Genomic DNA, 18840 nt, shown 5'->3' with positions numbered 1-18840 from the left:
ATGATTTTGATTATTCTTTGATGTCAGTGTTTGAAGCATTATTATATATTATGTTTGAAGCAGGTGGGATGGTAGGTGTAATGGTAGGTAGAACGATAAGTGGGATGATTAACAAAATATTGCTGTTAGAAAATATTGAATGTGTCTTAAGTCGTGAACAATAAAGACTTATTAATATAATTATACTTTTGGCATAACGTTGCCTGTTGGCACCCCCGCCGAAAATGCGCCCCCCTGTTGGCACCCCCTCCTTTTAGGCGCCCCTCCCTAAAATTGAACAAATTAGGTGATTTTGCAGAACTAATGAGAACTGTGAAATGCAAGGATGTGCAGACTGAGCCAGTTCTTCTTCCAGTTGATGGTCTAGAGTTACCAAAGGGAACAGTCCTAGGAGACCAAGCCAGGCTGGACATTTCTGCAAGATCGATTTGGAATGCTTCAGAGAGGGGATTTTTTGATGTAAGGGTATTTCATGCCCCAGCCCCCTCCAATGCAAGCAAACCGATCGCGATACCAGCAATGTACCTGTCCCATGAAAATGAGAAAAAGCGATGTTACAATGCAAGGGTTCTTGAAGTGGAGAAAGGAAGCTTCACACCTTTAGTGTTCTCGACTTCTGGTGGAATGGGTGGTGAAGCTGAGGGACTGGTCAAGAAGCTGGCCAGTAAGATGGAGTACCACACTGGCCAGAGGTACTCAGACGCTGTAGGATACATAAGAAAGCGCCTTCGCTTTGAAATCCTCAGAACAACAGTGATTTCTCTCCGTGGAGACAGAGGTGCGAGAAAAAACATTGTTGATATAAACAGTCTAGATCTTAACTTGGAGCCACAAGGCCAAGGGTAAACAAATTTTTTGATTGTTAAGGGAATTTTTTGAATTCTTAAAGGGTTGATTTTATATAGGGTCATTGCTATATTATGTGTATATTGTTTGAATAATTTATACTTAATAAGGTTTAAAAAAAAAAGAAAAAAAAAAAGATTTTAGAGAATATGCTGGTAAAATATTTAAAAAAGTGTGTTTCTAGAGCAAAACACGCTGTTTTGCTAGTAACTCAGTTAAGTTTTTCAAAATTGTCCCACATTCAAACGATGATTTTGCGCCCCCCTAAGATGGAGCCTCCCCTGTACAGCTGGGTCAGCAGGGCTCTTGGTTACGCCACTGCCTACCTTACCTATATACTGTTAATAAGATCTTTTTTTATCTAAATAACATTTAGCGCTCTGAATGCTTTATTGAGTTGCATCTCTTGAGTCTTGTGCAGGTTTATATTTGATATAGTCGCTTGTGGCCAACGAATATTGAGAAATGTTATCTAAGTTCACTCATCGATTTCGTGATAAAGTACACATTTTTAAAATTTTTAATTCAATTATTTTATTTTTCTCTCCATGGTCGTTTTCGACCCCATACAGATCCTTGTACCCCAGTAAAGTTAGGGTAATTATTATGCTAAAGATAAGAACTCTGAAGCAGTGGCGTAATGTCCCCTTTTAGCATCCCTAAAATTAGACAAATTAGGTGATTTTAGAGGATACGCCAGCTAAAACTGCGCATTTTCTAGAGGAAAATGCGCAGTTTTGCTAGTAATTAATTTTGTTTATCAAAATTGTCCCATATTCGAACAATGATTTGGCGCCCCCCCCCAGATGGCGCCCCCCGCACAGCAGGGTCAGCAGGGCCCTTCGTTACGCCACTGCTCTGAAGCACAAAGCTTTGGCCTTGAAGTAGAATGGTGATAATGTGAACTATCTTTGTATATGATTTTTCGCCTCTTTCTGTGTAGTTGGATTGTTTGTTATGTACTTTTACTGTGAGCATGAGCAATTCTGCAATAAATTTAACTTATGTAAGTTAAGTGCAGGCATTTATTTTTTGTACGGACAGCAAAAAAAAAATTTGCTGAAATTATTTGGTGCCTTTACAAAAAATTTCTTTTTCGTGTCGACTAAACATAAGGTTGACCTGAACATGTCAACCTTTGCTGCCAAATCAGGCAAATGCTTGCTAAAAAGACCTAAAATTCAAAAAAGAATTTCCACAATCTGATGGCCCTCATCCTCCTCCGAGATCCGGGGGCCATTTGATACACCACTTGTCACCAGAACACAGAGTCAGTCTTTTAGATTGTAGACTTTGATTATACCTACGACTTCTTAAGCCAACTCACCTCACACCTGCCCCCCCCCCCCCCCTTGTTTGACGATGTAATTAACCCTTGAGGTTCATATTACATAAATCTATACAATGTGGTACTCCAGATATGGTTATGTGACCTTTATGGGTGGCTGGACTGATTGTCCTCATAGCCTGTTTGAATTTTTAAAAATTGATTTGGCAATTAAAAATTACTTAGTTTGCTGCAATAATAAGTTCTCATCTGCGGTATTAATTCCTTGAATAGCATAGTGGGCCTTGAATTACAAGACCGTCTTTGTTGAATTATATTACATTTTTATTTTGCTAATTATATGGAACATCAATCATGAAGTTGTAAGTTCTGTTAAAATTGAAATAGTTATCATGCGTCTCAAGTGCTTATTTCTTTAAAATATGGCAAGACAACAATATTAGCCCAGTTTGAATATCAAAATATGTTGCAATATTGATAGTTAATTTATACATGCCTATGTTCAATTCGTAAAAGGATTGTAAGACAAAAACGTTAACCTTAATCAGCACACTGGATTATCAGACAACATTAATTTAATGTATATTCTGGATAGCTCTTTTCAGGAGAGCCTATAGTCAACATATCATTCTAAGCAACTTCGCCATGTTCAATATTTATCCTCTAATAACTTATAATCAAAAATGTAATATGTAACATGCACAATTCGTCTATTTTATATGTACAAGATTCATTTTGTTATGATTTTTGATGTAGTTTGAATTGAATAAGTTTAGATTTTCCAATTAAAACTTTTTAGAACACCAATATTGAATATGGTATATTTAGTTACTTTGAACATTGACTTACTCTTTTTCTTTATAAGAGTCTGTCTCTCATAGGGTTTTGGCATAATGTGATAATCATAACTTTTGAACTCCTATCAAAATTAACATATATCAGATTTACTAAAATCATAAACACAAGCTTTAATTTTTTATTCTCATGTATCTGAATCGTTCAAGATGTGCAGGAACTTTTATTTTCTTTTCTTTAGTAAAATATGCAGGTCTAGAAGGTACTTCCCCCAATATTTCCTCCTGCGCTGAAATATACGGTAAGTTCAACGTAGATTCTGAGTGACCAACTTCATTAGAAAGAAATCCCCCGTAAGAGCTACAAATCTTTACTTCATCGTTAGCTGACTCAATGATATTATCTTCGACCTTTAATTTCTCTATACTTGTTTTAACAATCTTTGGCAGCTTTACCGGTTCAACACTCTCCTGTTGACTGGAGATTGTTGTCGTCTGAAACACATTTGCCACTCTTATTTTAGCAAGAGAGGATTTAAATTTCATGTCGGGAGGAAGACCCATCTCCAACCTCCGGTTTCTTTTCATCGATTCCTTTTCCTCGGCAGCTAGATTAGCCATGAACCTAGTCATCTTGTTCAGCTTAGCTTGGGCAAGTGTTCTCCCTTTCAATTTATCCATTAAAGCACGCCTTCTTGCGGTCTCCTTTAACCGCTGTGCCTCCTGAATTTGTTTAACCGTCTTTCTCAGAACAGCTCTAGAGGGAGATTTAAAGGAGCCATCCCTCAACATTTCTCTTATACTCAATTTTACAGTCCGAACTGCTGGTTTAATCGGAGGCAGCTTCTTCCCTGTATCATCTAGAACTGCCGAATGCAAGTTGATCTCTGAGAACCCATTTGCCATGCCATCCACTGTTTTGCCCAAATCGAATTTCTCGAGTGCTGTCTTGAATGCATCTTGTGTTTCTGTGTAGCTTTGTGTTTGCATGATGAAGGCGTGTTCCTTGTGCACACAACATCTGTTGGGACAATCTTCTGTACCTTTGCAACGCATTTTACTTGTTACAACATATATATACCAAATCAAACAAGAATCAGACAAATAAATCGTAGGAGTATAGGAAAATGTGTGACCTAAGTTTCTTCTTTAACACATTTAAGATACTTACTATAATGATATTGTGTGGTAATGTGGTATGTGGTTACTTAACAATGATTACACTTTTAAACGGTTAGCCATCATGCTCTTTGTATAATATCCGAATAATACAGTGCCATCAGGCCACAAAGCCATCAGTGCAGCTAAAACCTGATGAAACTGCTGGTAGTTTCCACAAAAAACGATTTCCAGAACATAATTATAATGTACTAAACGAAACAAGAATCAGGCAAATAAATCGTAGGAGTATAGGAATATGTGTCTATTTCTACTACTAAAGTTTCTACTTTTACTACTGTTAACACATTTAAGATACTTACTTACTATGATACTGTGTGGTATGTGGTTACTTAACAATGGTAACACTTTAACACAATTAACAATCATTCTCTTTGTGTAATATCTGATTAATCAAATGCCATCAGGCGGCAAAGCCATAAAACTTGAACCGAGGTCAAAATCATAAATCTCGCTCCACAAAATCTAACTCTGTTGACAAAGCAATAAACCTCATCACGACCAACTATATTATTAAAGTTATCCTGCAGCTGAAGTAACCACAAGTTTACTAAAGACAATTGAAAAAAAGTTCATCTTTTTAACGACGTGTGGTGACACAGCTCAGCTATTCTACATGTTATCTGTTCTTTTTGATGAGTCAATGAGTGTTTAACAGGGGGCAAGCAGAGTAACAAAAACTTATATATCTCTCTTACTTTTAATATGCATAATATATCTGCTGTTATGATATGTTAACCTTAATAGTCTAGACTGTGTCTTGAGATAAAGATGCAGCTGATACATGCTATCATTATGCGACATTATCATAAGTAACACTTCATATGTTCAATAGCACAGATATGTTCGCTGTTCAGCGGTTCACCAGGGCAGCCAGGCAGTTTACCAGGGATTTCAACCCGCATGGTCGGAGGGAACACGTCCCCAGATCATTTGTAGGCCCCTTCATGAGGCCTATCATAGCCATGGGGGCTGCAACTGTGGGTTGTTGGTGCATGTGGTATTACACTAAAAGTGCTCGAGCTAAAGTAAGTTGGAGATCTGATGAATAGTCTATTCATGGTGTATCTTTTTATAGACTGTGAGTTTAAAAATTTAAATAACTTTTGTTTTTATGCAAGCAGTTGGTCATATCCTCGGATAACATTATGCATCTACAGATAGTAATACTGATCACGCGGACAACAGGATTAACAGAAATTAGTACAGTAAAACCCTGATTTACCGCGGAGTTTGGGGGAAAGGAAACATACGCGGTAAATCGGGGTCTGTGGTAAATCAGGGTTTTGTTTGGTTTACATTATGTATGTTTAGCCCTATTTGGGGGAAAGGAAATGGCCATGGTATATCGGGGTTTGCGGTAAATCCGGGAACGGTATATCGGGGTCCGCGGTAAATCGGGGCATGGTATATCGGGGTCCGCGGTAAATCGGGGCATGGTATATCGGAGTCCGAGGTAAATCGGGGCACGGTATATCGGGGTTTTACTGTAATCGTTATTTTAAAGAGTTTAACAACAGTTTAACAACAGGAGGCGCTTGAAAGACCGGATGCCAGATTCGTGCTGTATCAGTACTCCAATTGTCCCTTCTGCAGCAAAGTTAGAGCCTACCTTCACTCGTGTGGTGAAGAATTTCAGATTGTTGAGGTAAATGCTTATGTTGTGGAATGTTATTTGTGGAATGTTATTTGTGGTATGTTATTTCTGTTAAATTAAATGCGGTACTTCATCCGTCTAAAATGGTAAGCAAAATAAGTCTGAAATGATCAGTGCAGCTATTAGCCGATGAAGGTGCTGGTAATTTCAAAAATTGAAAAAAACAATCCATGTTTAACATAAAAGTGAGAATCAAATCATGAAAATAAGATATTAGAAAACCTTGATAAATTACGAAAATAATTAAGGAAAACTCCTTTCATTGACACGATCCTTCTGAAATTTCCAGATCTAGCTCCCGAAATGTACCCAAAGTCTTTGCTTCAAAACAGTCTTCCAACATGTCCGAAATCTTAGGAATTAAAGTATATTTTTCACGCTAATAATAAAATGTGCAGCTTAGCAAGAATTCTGCAGGAATGACCAAAATATGCAAAAATATGTGGAACAGACAAATTAGGCTAAATGTGCGGCAGATGAAAAATTATGCAATTTTGCAAACATCACATCAAACTATTGCCTCGGATTCAGAGATAAAAATCAGTTTAATTATCTTCAGTAAAATCGTATTGATCAATATTGGGATATGCTTTGAATTACGTTGTCGACAAGCATACCATTATTTAAAGCACGCCGATTTTAACTGCATCTCAAATCCGCTATTCAATTAGAGTTGCACAAACGATAAGACGGAGGTTAGCTGTTCTATTGTGAGCTCACGCAACCAGCCATCTGGCCTGTAAATTACGAACTATTTGTTGGCTTTATCTTCCAACATGTTCAGATTAGAGTTGAAAGGTGTTGATTTAAACAGGTTTTCCTTATCATATGGTTTAGTCATATTAAACAGAACACGTCTCCTCAAGAACATAATCCCCTGCAATGTATAGTAATTTCATGGGTATCGCTGTAAAGTTTTAATCTTACTCAAATCGTCTCATTCCATAGAAATATTCTCATATATAAGTTTGATTTAACAAACGTCTAATAACTCTAAAATTAAACATCTTGCTAACGTTAAACGTCCTGGAAATCCCAGGTGAACCCAGTGACGAAGAAAGAAACAAAAGCCATCTCGGACTACAAGAAAGTGCCGCTGTTAGTAGCGGACGGTATCCAGCTGAAGGAATCAACTCTGATCACGAGTATTCTTCACACTCACTTCACTCAGGGTACCCCGATCAGCGAGGTTATTGAGTGGTACCCTGCTGTCAGTCAGGGTATTGAGGATACTAATAAAGGTGCGGTATACTGGTGGGAAGTGGGAACATACAAATTGTGGGTTCTCTAAATATTAATGATATACTCTTACTCGTCAATAAAAATCTAACTTTTCTTGAAATATTACTAAAGGACTAAAGGTTCTAGAAGATTTTAGAAGGTTCTAGAGTTATGACTTATACCTAAAATGGTTTTATTCACCCACATCTCTAATAAATGTAATACCAAGACACTTTATTGAGCTGTGCGTGTCATCAGATCTAAAGTAGGTTATTAAGTAGTCTCCCGGAGAATATATTAATATTGAATATATTATTATTGATTATTCGCGTATATTTTAAATTCTAAGTAAAAGTTTGAGGAAAGAAATCAACCCAACATGATATAAAATTATGTAATTATATAATTATATAATTATATAAATATATACCCCGTTCCCTCAGTTCATATTAAGAGTACTGAAAAGGAGGAACTGGTAACGGTAACTGATAAGATTTATGGTGTATACTGTAACCTTTACACTGCGTGGCATTCTTACAAAAAAGGTGGAGTTTTTATCTTGGCGCTGCAATCTGCATTCCTTGCGATAGAAATTTATGAAATTCATCAGATTTTGTTTTTTATTTCAGCCATAATAGCTTTTTCTGTAGATACATCATATATCTATTTAAGATTCAGTAACAATTTGTCTCTGAAACTGAGCGACTTATCTGCAATGTCGCAGGTAAAGAAGAGATAACGTATCCTAACAAGTACAGAGTGATGGGGTACGATGAGGATGCGCATGATGTGAGTACAAGAAAACATTTCACATTATACATTATACATTATACATTATACATTTCACATGTTTTCATTGATAGTTTTCAACTATTTAAAGGGTAAGAAATAAAGGTTTGATTATACTGCGCACGGTATCTCAAATTTAATTACAATACGTCATAATTGTTTTGAAAAGACAGCAAATTGGAATGATGATAACCTTACAGTTGATGTTTCTTGTTTTGAAAAGACAGCAAATTGGAATGATGATAACCTTACAGTTGATGTTTCTTGTTTTGAAAAGACAGCAAATTGGAATGATGATAACCTTACAGTTGATGTTTCTTGTTTTGAAAAGACAGCAAATTGTAATGATGATAACCTTACAGTTGATGTTTCTTGTTTTGAAAAGACAGCAAATTGGAATGATGATAACCTTACAGTTGATGTTTCTTGTTTTGACTTTTTGAAAAGACAGCAAATTGTAATGATGATAACCTTACAGTTGATGTTTCTTGTTTTGAAAAGACAGCAAATTGTAATGATGATAACCTTACAGTTGATGTTTCTTGTTTTGAAAAGACAGCAAATTGTAATGATGATAACCTTACAGTTGATGTTAAACGAAGCTAAATGGAGGAGGTGGATAGACACCCATTTTGTTCACTTGATCTCCCCAAACGTGTACAGAACTTGGAAGGAGGCCCTCACTGCATTCGACTACTTCACTACCAACGGCAACTTCTCTGACTTTGAAAAGTATGTTAACTTGTAGCTTACCCTTTACTAACGGCAACTTCTCTGACTTTGAAAAGTATGTTAACTTGTAGCTTACCTTTTACTAACGGCAACTTGTCTGACTTTGAAAAGTATGTTAACTTGTAGCTTACCTTTTACTAACGGCAACTTCTCTGACTTTGAAAAGTATGTTAACTTGTAGCTTACCTTTTACTAACGGCAACTTGTCTGACTTTGAAAAGTATGTTAACTTGTAGCTTATCTTTAACTAACGGCAACTTGTCTGACTTTGAAAAGTATGTTAGTTAAACTACACTTTGGGTATAGCTTAGGATCAATGGGGTTTAAAATGTCCATTGTCCATGGAAAAGTTTGTAAACTTAAGATCGTGATCTGAAGGCTGCAGAGCACTCAGAGTGCCGCGTACTCTGGGTACGTGTTCTCGTTTGCACGTGATCTATCGCTCGGTACCGTTCATTTCTCAGAATAGGAATTTTAACTGTTCCAACTGTTTTGTTCAGCGATTTAACTTGCTTGTAGAGTAAAATATAATCGTATTTTGCGTCATCGCAAAGTTAAACTTCGTAAAACCAGGACCTAATATGCATGGTTTCATCCTGGTTAAATACGATGGTTAATAGTTTAAATGCCTCTGTTTATGAGGTGGTCATAGTGAGGCTATCCATTATCGGTATGAAATGTTGTATCTAGATAAACAGATAAAGATTTAGGTTTTATCTAGATAAAACCGATGAAACCGATAATTTTTTCTGCTGAAGGCCAAAGCCAAAATGTTTTCCAAATTTCACAAAAACTAATTGTCGAGCTTTATGACTGTTTTACCAGTTATCTTGGTAAAGTACCACTTCCTTTCTTTTGAAAAAACTAGAGCATCAGTTTTCTTCTCCGCGAACAGTTGTGCACCAATTCTCTTTAAAATACTAGAGCATCAGTTTTCTTCTCCAGAGAACAGTTGTGCACCAATTCTCTTTAAAATACTAGAGCACCAGTTTTCTTGAGAACAGTTGTGAACATTCTCCAGAAAACAGTATAGCGCTAGTTTCCTTCTCCTAAGAACAGTAGTGCACCAGTTCTCTTCAAAACAGTAGACCAACGGTTTTCTTCTCCTAAGAACAGTAGTGTACCAGTTCTCTTCAAAACAGTAGACAAAGGGTTTCCTTCTCCTGAGAACAGTAACGCACCAATTTTCCTTAAAACAGTAGACCAACGGTTTCCTTCTCCTGAGAACAGTAGTGTACTACCAGTTCTCTTCAAAACAGTAAAGCATTTAAAGTGATTCAGTGAACCGATTCCTTATCCTGTTGATAACTTGGAGCTACAGATTCCTTCTCTTGAAGACAATGTTTCACCCCCAGAACACGTCCGGAATTCAATTGAGTGCCCTGCCGATATTTTTGACTTCTGTTAACAGTAACATGCTTGTGCCCGTCTCCAGAATGGTTGTAAGGTAAAACGCCAGCACCCTCAAGAGAACAATGTCAATAACCTTCTCTGGATTTCTGCAGTTCATACAGTTCTACAGGTATACAAACGTAAATAAATCTCTTAAGCTCACATCCAGGTAAACTACCTCTTCTATCATACTAGAAGACGTTTGGGACTGTTTCTTGGATAACTTGGGAACAGAGAGAGGCAAAACTACTAATATTTCTTTAAAATTTCACTGTATTGTGGCAGTATTTTCGGTAATTTCTAGTGAATTTGTATACCGATAAAAATACATTTTATCTAGATAAACAGATAACTTTTTTTAACGAATTATCGGAGATAATTATCGGTTACGATTATCGGAGTGGATAGCCTAGTCATAGCGTCACCTCTAAGTGTAATTAATGCCACCTTTTCAGATCGTACATTCGTTACGTGGGTGCTGGAGCTATGTACATGATCGGCAAACGTCTGAGGAAACGCCACAATCTTGACAGGGATGTTAGAATCGAGCTGTACAGCGGTCTCAACAACTGGCTCAGATGTGATTAAATTTATCTGTTTATTCGTTTATTTGTCAATTCATTCCATTTTGATATTTAGAAAAAAAAAACGAATTCTGGACCAAGTTTTAGAAATATAAGGTTCTAGAATTAATATAGGGTTCTATTATTATTATATGTTCTAGAAATATAATATAAGGTAATAGAAATATAAATCTCTCCCGGCAGCACTTAATTTCTGGCCTACCTATAGGCTTCTCGAGTTTGGATTATATTCATATATACAGGGTGTACCACATATATTAAATTATGGTCATGTTACTTTCGCATACTACAATTTAGGTACATCCCACGCCAAAAGCTGGCCCCCGATCCATGTTAAAGTTAGTCATGTGATCCGCCCTCGTGTCCACCCTTCTATGAAAATACCGCCCTATTGTCCGGTTCCCGATCTTATATCCGAACTCTGAAGACGACATATTTAACCTAACTTTTCAGATAGACAGGCTTTCAAAATGATTAATTAATAATTTCTAGGTTTGTAACAGGTTCAGTAAGTGGTAAAATTGAGGTTACCCAATTAAATATCAATCCGTTGAACGTAAATTCTTCAGCCATGAAAGGGAAGAAGTTCCAGGGAGGGGACCAGCCTAACCTAGCAGATATAGAGATGTACGGAATGTGCAGCGCTTTCTACGGTATGCCATGCTGGGAAGATGCTATTCAGAATACAAAGATAGAGAAGTGGTACAACAGGTCAGAACTCTCACGTCTCTTCTTATTTGTACAATTCTTGTGAATTATAACGTTCGTGACTTTTGTAAATTAACGGTTTTAGTTGCGCTAGAATATTAAAATGTTGTCTGGTTTGATAATAAATTTATGTAAAATATATTATGTAAATAAGTTATCGTGAATGAATTCTTTCTGAAATGTATTCGGGGGGCTTTGACTTAATCAAGGTGTCTCATATTGTGATAATTTCAGAATGGAGCGGCATCTGCAGAAGAAATCAGCCATCGGTTTGACATCAGCTAATCCCACACTGCAAGCTGTACCAACACAAAACGACACAATGTCCGCCTGATTTCCTGAAAATTTTGTTTTAAGGATCAAGAGATGAATTTGTTAATTTATTGGGGGTATTGAGAGTTAGTCAGCTGTTGAAAATGAAGATATAAGGTTACATTGATTGTGTATTTTGGGTTGTTCATATATTGGCAGAAAATTTGAAATCATGAAGACTCTGAAGAAATTGTCAAATATAGTGACTAGATACATGTTTCAACTGTTAGCGTTTGATAGGAAATTTGGTACAATAACCAACAAATATTATATAACACATCATTGTGCGTGTAAATGATATGAAGATTTGATAGAACAGTGACCCACACGGTACCACGCTCTCATGAGTGCTGGCAACACTAATTACACATTCTCACCTGACCTGGTCACCTAATTGAAAGGGGCTTTATTGACTGGACCTGGTCATATTATATAACAAATAAAGGGCTCCGATAGACTTCTTTAAACAGAAATTGCTAGCATCTTCCTTCCTTTTCCATTACTTGAATATGTTGCATTCAACCAACCGGAAAGATATTTTTTGGGTTTTAATACAATTAATGTACAAAGTGGATTTACGTTAGAAATATTTGAATTTTGCGAATATTGTACACATATTGTGAAGCCATGTGAAAATAATATTGAAGGCTATTAGATCGGTTTTTAGCACCAGGGGTGAGAATGAATATTATTTTTTACGACAATTAATAGCTCGAATTAAATGAGTTTCATATCAGAGTTTTTGTACAAAAATGTGCACGATATTTAATATTTTACGTTTTTTTTCATTTTATGACAATGTTTTCTCATTAAAAGAGCCTTCAAGTATTTAATCTTGTAGTGATAAAATCTGCCACAAAATCGAGCAACCGCTTGAGCGATAAAATACTTCTTGGTTAATTAATAGACTTTCGGCAAGCATTGCTAATCAGTAATATATTCAAATATGGTCATAACTAATTTCATTAATCAGAAAGCACTAATTGATTAAGAAACCCATGATAACATGGAATAATCTGTGCACAAAGGAGGCACCAGTAAATAAAATTAAATATTGATTAATTAATCAATCAATTAATTAATTATCCAGGATGTAATGACTAATTAGTAATTACCCAGGAGATAATGACTAATGAGTAAAGGGTATAAAAACTTTTCAAACTTACCTGCAGCTGACCACCCCCACGAAGACGTAGTGTGTGAAGAAAAGAATTTGGGACACAGAGCTAAGGTTGACAAACTTATAAATTTCGTGATTATCAATTAAAGAAAAATGTATCGTCTTTTCACTGCTTTTACTCGTAATAATTACGACTCAAGGGTCAGCTCAGAAAACACTGTTCCCCCACGTTTAGACTGACTCAGTCTAATCTCAAGATATCAGCCTCAGCCTGATGGAGACTCTTACGTTTCAGTTTTTCGCAACTGCTCGAGATAACGAAACAGATTTCTGTTATCCGTTTGGGTTAGCTGTCGACAGGAATGATAACATCTTTATAGCAGACGCGGGAAATGGACGAGTTCAGGTGTACCACCAATCTGGATACTATCTCAGAACTATAGGTACGCTCGCCAGGGCAACTATAATAAAACAAATATTTAATAAAACAAATATTTATTTTTACGGCACAATCAAACAATATCAATAATAAATAAATCAGGGGAGGTTTGAAGAGGTTTCAATTGCCGGAGGCCACTGCTTATCTTTAGGATTTGAGAGTGACCTGTGCTTGAAACCCCCTCAACCATCCACTACGTCAATATACTTATTATACAAATATAGAAAAATATAATAATCTAAAATTAATTATTGGTCTAGTTTGGTGACACAGGAGAGCCCAGTTGAGTTTTAGTTAAAGTTTAGGTTTTAAATCATAGTTTAAAAGGTTAGCCATGTTTCATGGCAGAGAGAGATATCATGTGTGCAGAGCCGTACCGGATGTAGAATTTGAGATATAATATAGATTAGTTACCATGTATTAGGGTCATATCGATTTTGAAGGGATAGCAAGTGCTTTTTAAGGTTAGATTTCATAATACCTGACGAGGGCCCGAGGCTGATAAGTCTGAATTTTTGGAAGAACCCGGGATTATTATCCCATCTTCATTAGCATCATATATTTCGAATACATAGGGGCTGAGGTCATTCCAAATAGGTACGCTTGCCAGGGCAACTATAGGTACGCTTGCCAGGGCAACTATAGGTACGCTTGCCAGGGCAACTATAGGTACGCTTGCGGCTTGCCAGGGAAACTATAGGTACGCTCGCCAGGGCAACTATAGGTACGCTCGCCAGGGCAACTATAGGTACGCTTGCCAGGGCATTATCAAGTTATTTATCATCGATGAGTAAGTGATTGATTGCCAACTAGAATATTCGTTCGTTGAAATAAGTTGTGTTCGAGAACTTTTAAATCAGTAAGCTCATTAAAGGATGAGGGGAGCTTGTGAAAGTTTTTCTCGTGCAAATCCTTCTATTACGTTAATCGTATAAAGCACTTTAGTCATTTAGTGAATTAAGTAATTAGTGAAATCCGTAAAGTTGTATTTTATTCGCGCGCCGAGATATCCAGCCAAAACAATTTGAACCTGTGACGTCACTTAAGTTTCCTGCTCTGATCCGCGCATATAGAAATACAGGTAAAATGAGCGTACGGGCTGACTAAATTACTAATTAAGAATATATAACCATGAGCCGAGATACACCTGAAATAAGATTAAAGTCACACAGAAAGGCATGTGAATTATGTATACTTAAAGCTCCCAACGTAACACCTAGCAACTCCCTATATGGTACCACAGTTGATATATCAACATGTCATATCAACACAACACGGTCCTAATAAAAATGGATCGGGTAGGTAAGAATTGCATGTCTTTATTCCAGTTGGACAAGCAACAAGCAGCAAGCTTATTGCGCGAATTATCGATTACACAGCTACTGTCCGGTGTATTTTTTGATTCCACACACTTTCGCAGGACTTAACGCGAATATTTGGAAGTAAATTCCCCTCATCCTTTAAATCTCATAATCAGTTGCTGCTTTAGGACCTTTACCTCATCAGAAGATTCTAGTAGCAGATTTATCATATAAAGTTTGCTATTACAAACAAACGCTCCATAAAATGACAATTTTATTGTGCACGAGCCTCTGTAAAAAGTATATCGAGATAAAAACCACACGTCAGACTGCAGAGACTTAAAAACTAGAAATAATTTCCGCGTTTATTTTCCTTCCTCTTTGTCCGCATGTTACAAATTTGTCACAAACTTGTCACAAACTTTCTTCACGGCCATGTACGAATCGCAGAATTTCAAATCAAAATGTGAGCTGAATATGTTATGGAAATCCGGCCACCTTCTCTCCTGCTTGCCGCGTACGACGGTCAGCTCTGATGTTAAATAGTTTATTTACTTAATACAAGCCACAATTTATAAGTGGCCGCCCATAACAAACTTATTTATAAGTTTGTCTTATAAGACATTATTAATTCTGGGGAAAATATAAAATATGTAAACACCATGCTAATATTAAATAGTATTTACCCAAGTATTTTAATGGCACGCAATATGCTTAAATCGCTACTACTAAAATATGTTAAATATGTTAAATATGTTAAATATGTTAAATATGTTAAATATGTTGTAATTGTTTCCAGAGAGGAAGGCTTCCACACTCCTGTGGAGTTCCTTCACAGGCAACTACTCTGTAACCATGTAAGTTACACGGTAACACTGCACGTAACGTTCGACAATTTATTGGAGATTATTTGAGGAGATTATGAACAAAAAAATATTATATCATAAACATGGATTATAATTCTAAAGCTCAAAGTAACTGATTCCCTGTTTATAAGTAACAGTTTTAATCAAAACAATAAAAACGTTGTAACCAATACAAATGATTGAGGTAAAATGAGTTTATTCCTGGAGCGGAGTATTCGAATGTTCCAGTTTCGTGTTTTTGTTCACCCTTGCAGGCTAAGAATATGAAGAAATTCCTAAATCTTAAATCTCTCAACCCAGAATTGTGTTACCTTAAATCAGAAATGGCCGAAATAAAAGCTAAAAAAGCTAAAAATGACAATTACACAAGGAAAATTATATGAGATAAAAACCACAGTTACTGAGGAGCTTAAAAAAGAAATAAGGTTATTTTCTCAGAGCGGTAGAGATAAGGGCGAATTGTTCTGTCCTCGTGACGTGGCCGTCACTGAGTTGGGTAAAGTTTATGTAGCTGACAGCGGCAACCATCGTGTGCAGGTTACTTCTCCCCCTTCTAACATGTTTCTTAGTTTAATTTAAATTACAGTTTACATATTAATGATAATAGAAACTTCATTCTTGAACGCAAATAGGATAATTACGATTTACCCCCTTAATAACTGTTATTCTCTCTAAACTATACCTGTGTTAGGTGTTTAACTCCAGCGGACAGTTCGTACAAATAATAGGTCGTCAAGGTATCTCTGCTGCGTTGCTAGGCAACCAGGGTTCTGGACAGGGCGTTTTCCACACTCCTTGTGGAGTTGCTCTTTCAACAGGTAACTAACTACTGGTAACCACTGGTAAGTGGTAACCACTGGTAACCACTTGCACTGGTAACGTTCGTCATTATTTATTTGGGTATTATCTTTAGGCAGATTTTGCTCATTACAAACCAGAAAAATATTTGATCTGATTCATTACTATGTATTATAATATCTAACAGTTTCAAAATGATATCGATTTCCCATGCTTTAATAAGCTGAAACGAGAAATGTCAACATCAAAACAAAGTAAAACGTTTTCAAAACAATCTTGATTTTGTTAACATTTTAAATTTTAAATAGCGAGCTTCGGCCACACGGGTGACTGGGACTCGCCACCCTTTTATTTTATTTCTAGGTGGTTGGGATGTGCCACAATAATCAAAACAAAATCAAAACTGTTTTTAAAATTGTTTCGTTTAAAATCAATTTGAATTTAAAAACTTCAAAAGTTTGGTTTAATCATGATGAAGTTTGCACTTGTTGGCCAACATAATGATATGCTGTTTTATATTTAACACTAATTCTTAAACCCAGATGAGGATTACATAATAGTTGCAGACCGTGGAAATCACAGAGTTCAAGTTTTCACTGCTGAGGGAAACTTTTCTCACATGTTTGGATCAAACGGAAATTTGCCAGGTCTGTGTTGCTGTTAATCATTTATTGAATTTCTGATGAAAACTTTTCTGATGTTAGCCGAAATATCACCAGGAGCATTTGCACTTAAATCCGTTTTTATCCTCCAGACAATCTACTTTATTTGAAAGTATAACCGCTCTAAATCTCCAGACAACCTACTTTATTTGAAAGTATAACCGCTCTAAATCTCCAGACAACCTACTTTATCTGAAAATATAACCGTTTTTAACCTTCAGACAATCTACTAAACTAATAAGCGCGCCCCCAGGTCAGATGGACGAGCCGTGGGGGATAGCAGTAACAGCAGACGACTTCATAGTTGTAGCAGATAACCGCAACAACCGGTTACAAGTCTTCACTTTGGACGGTGACTTTGTAAGGTCTGTCCCTACATTAGAGTTTCCACATTACATTAGGTACCTACTGACAGTTCACCCTAGCTTCCTTAATCCTTAATACCATGTGGGATTTAGTAGAAGTACTCGTTTAAATTACTATACCACCACAGGGTGTCCTAAAAATGAGAGTCAATAACCTTTGGGAGTCGACTCTGTTTCAGATTTTTAACGTACAGCGCTAAATTTTCTCCATCGAAAAAGTCTCCATTTTATGACATTGCCCCCCCCCCCCCTGATACTCACCTACCTCTCAGAGTGATAGAAGGAGAGGGAGACTACATGTTAAACGGGCCCTCAGGTGTGGCAGTGAGCAGTGACGGTAGTTACATTGCCACCAGTGACACCGGCAACAACCGTGTGGTCGTCTTCACTCTGATGGGACTGTACGTGGATAGCCACGCGGGGAGTATTACCTTGCCACGTGGTGTTGTTATTGACAGTATGAGTAGGGTTATAGTGGCTGATACTGCAAACTCTCATATTCAATGTCTCTACTGGAAAGCTTAGTGTGGAGTACTGCTAACTCTCATATTCAGTGTCTCTACTGGAAAGCTTAGTGTGGAGTACTGATAACTCTCATATTCAGTGTCTCTACTGGAAAGCTTAGTGTGGAGTACTGCTAACTTTCATATTCAGTGTCTCTACTGGAAAGCTTAGTGTGGAGTACTGCTAACTCTCATATTCAGTGTCTCTACTGGAAAGCTTAGTGTGGAGTACTGCTAACTCTCATATTCAGTGTCTCTACTGGAAAGCTTAGTGTGGAGTACTGATAACTCTCATATTCAGTGTCTCTACTGGAAAGCTTAGTGTGGAGTACTGCTAACTCTCATATTCAGTGTCTCTACTGGAAAGCTTAGTGTGGAGTACTGATAACTCTCATATTCAGTGTCTCTACTGGAAAGCTTAGTGTGGAGTACCGCTAACTCTCATATTCAGTGTCTCTACTGGAAAGCTTAGTGTGGAGTACCGCTAACTCTCATATTCAGTGTCTCTACTGGAAAGCTTAGTGTGGAGTACTGATAACTCTCATATTCAGTGTCTCTACTGGAAAGCTTAGTGTGGAGTACCGCTAACTCTCATATTCAGTGTCTCTACTGGAAAGCTTAGTGTGGAGTACTGCTAACTCTTATATTCAGTGTCTCTACTGGAAAGCTTAGTGTGGAGTACCGCTAACTCTCATATTCAGTGTCTCTACTGGAAAGCTTAGTGTGGAGTACTGATAACTCTCATATTCAGTGTCTCTACTGGAAAGCTTAGTGTGGAGTACTGCTAACTTTCATATTCAGTGTCTCTACTGGAAAGCTTAGTGTGGAGTACTGCTAACTCTCATATTCAGTGTCTCTACTGGAAAGCTTAGTGTGGAGTACTGCTAACTCTCATATTCAGTGTCTCTACTGGAAAGCTTAGTGTGGAGTACCGCTAACTCTCATATTCAGTGTCTCTACTGGAAAGCTTAGTGTGGAGTACTGATAACTCTCATATTCAGTGTCTCTGCTGGAAAGCTTAGTGTGGAGTACTGCTAACTCTCATATTCAGTGTCTCTACTGGAAAGCTTAGTGTGGAGTACCGCTAACTCTCATATTCAGTGTCTCTACTGGAAAGCTTAGTGTGGAGTACTGATAACTCGCATATTCAGTGTCTCTACTGGAAAGCTTAGTGTGGAGGAGATGTTTCTTTTTCTTGGTTTGTTTATCTTTGTGATTGTGATTATTGAATATTTATATAGTATTAGCAATGCTATGTACATTTTCCTGTGTTTTAACACCATA

General features: G+C 37.0%; 2 protein-coding genes across 2 annotated transcripts; both read left to right on the top strand.

The window, feature by feature from the left end:
• The first annotated feature begins 4946 nt into the window (after positions 1-4946).
• On the top strand, positions 4947-13060 carry LOC134819449 (prostaglandin E synthase 2-like). The gene is made up of 10 exons (XM_063829405.1): positions 4947-5135; positions 5639-5755; positions 6804-7005; positions 7429-7530; positions 7710-7774; positions 8361-8506; positions 10354-10478; positions 11052-11193; positions 11425-12733; positions 12918-13060. Exons 1-9 carry the CDS (start codon positions 4950-4952, stop codon positions 11522-11524), a joined length of 1185 nt encoding a protein of 394 aa, XP_063685475.1. The 5' UTR covers positions 4947-4949; the 3' UTR covers positions 11525-12733; positions 12918-13060.
• Positions 12897-18735, top strand: LOC134820161 (E3 ubiquitin-protein ligase TRIM71-like). Its single transcript, XM_063830382.1, has 6 exons — positions 12897-13065; positions 15626-15765; positions 15920-16046; positions 16569-16673; positions 16942-17053; positions 17326-18735. The coding sequence occupies exons 1-6, from the start codon at positions 12897-12899 to the stop codon at positions 17576-17578; spliced, it is 906 nt and encodes a 301-aa protein (XP_063686452.1). The 3' UTR covers positions 17579-18735.
• Positions 18736-18840: the final 105 nt, after the last annotated feature.

This window comes from Bolinopsis microptera, chromosome 8 (genome assembly GCF_026151205.1).
Source record: "Bolinopsis microptera isolate Bmic1 chromosome 8, MBARI_Bmic_1.0, whole genome shotgun sequence".
Classification (NCBI taxonomy): domain Eukaryota; kingdom Metazoa; phylum Ctenophora; class Tentaculata; order Lobata; family Bolinopsidae; genus Bolinopsis; species Bolinopsis microptera.
The sequence above is the reverse complement of the archived record's forward strand: the minus strand, read 5'-3'. Positions and strand labels throughout refer to the sequence as shown.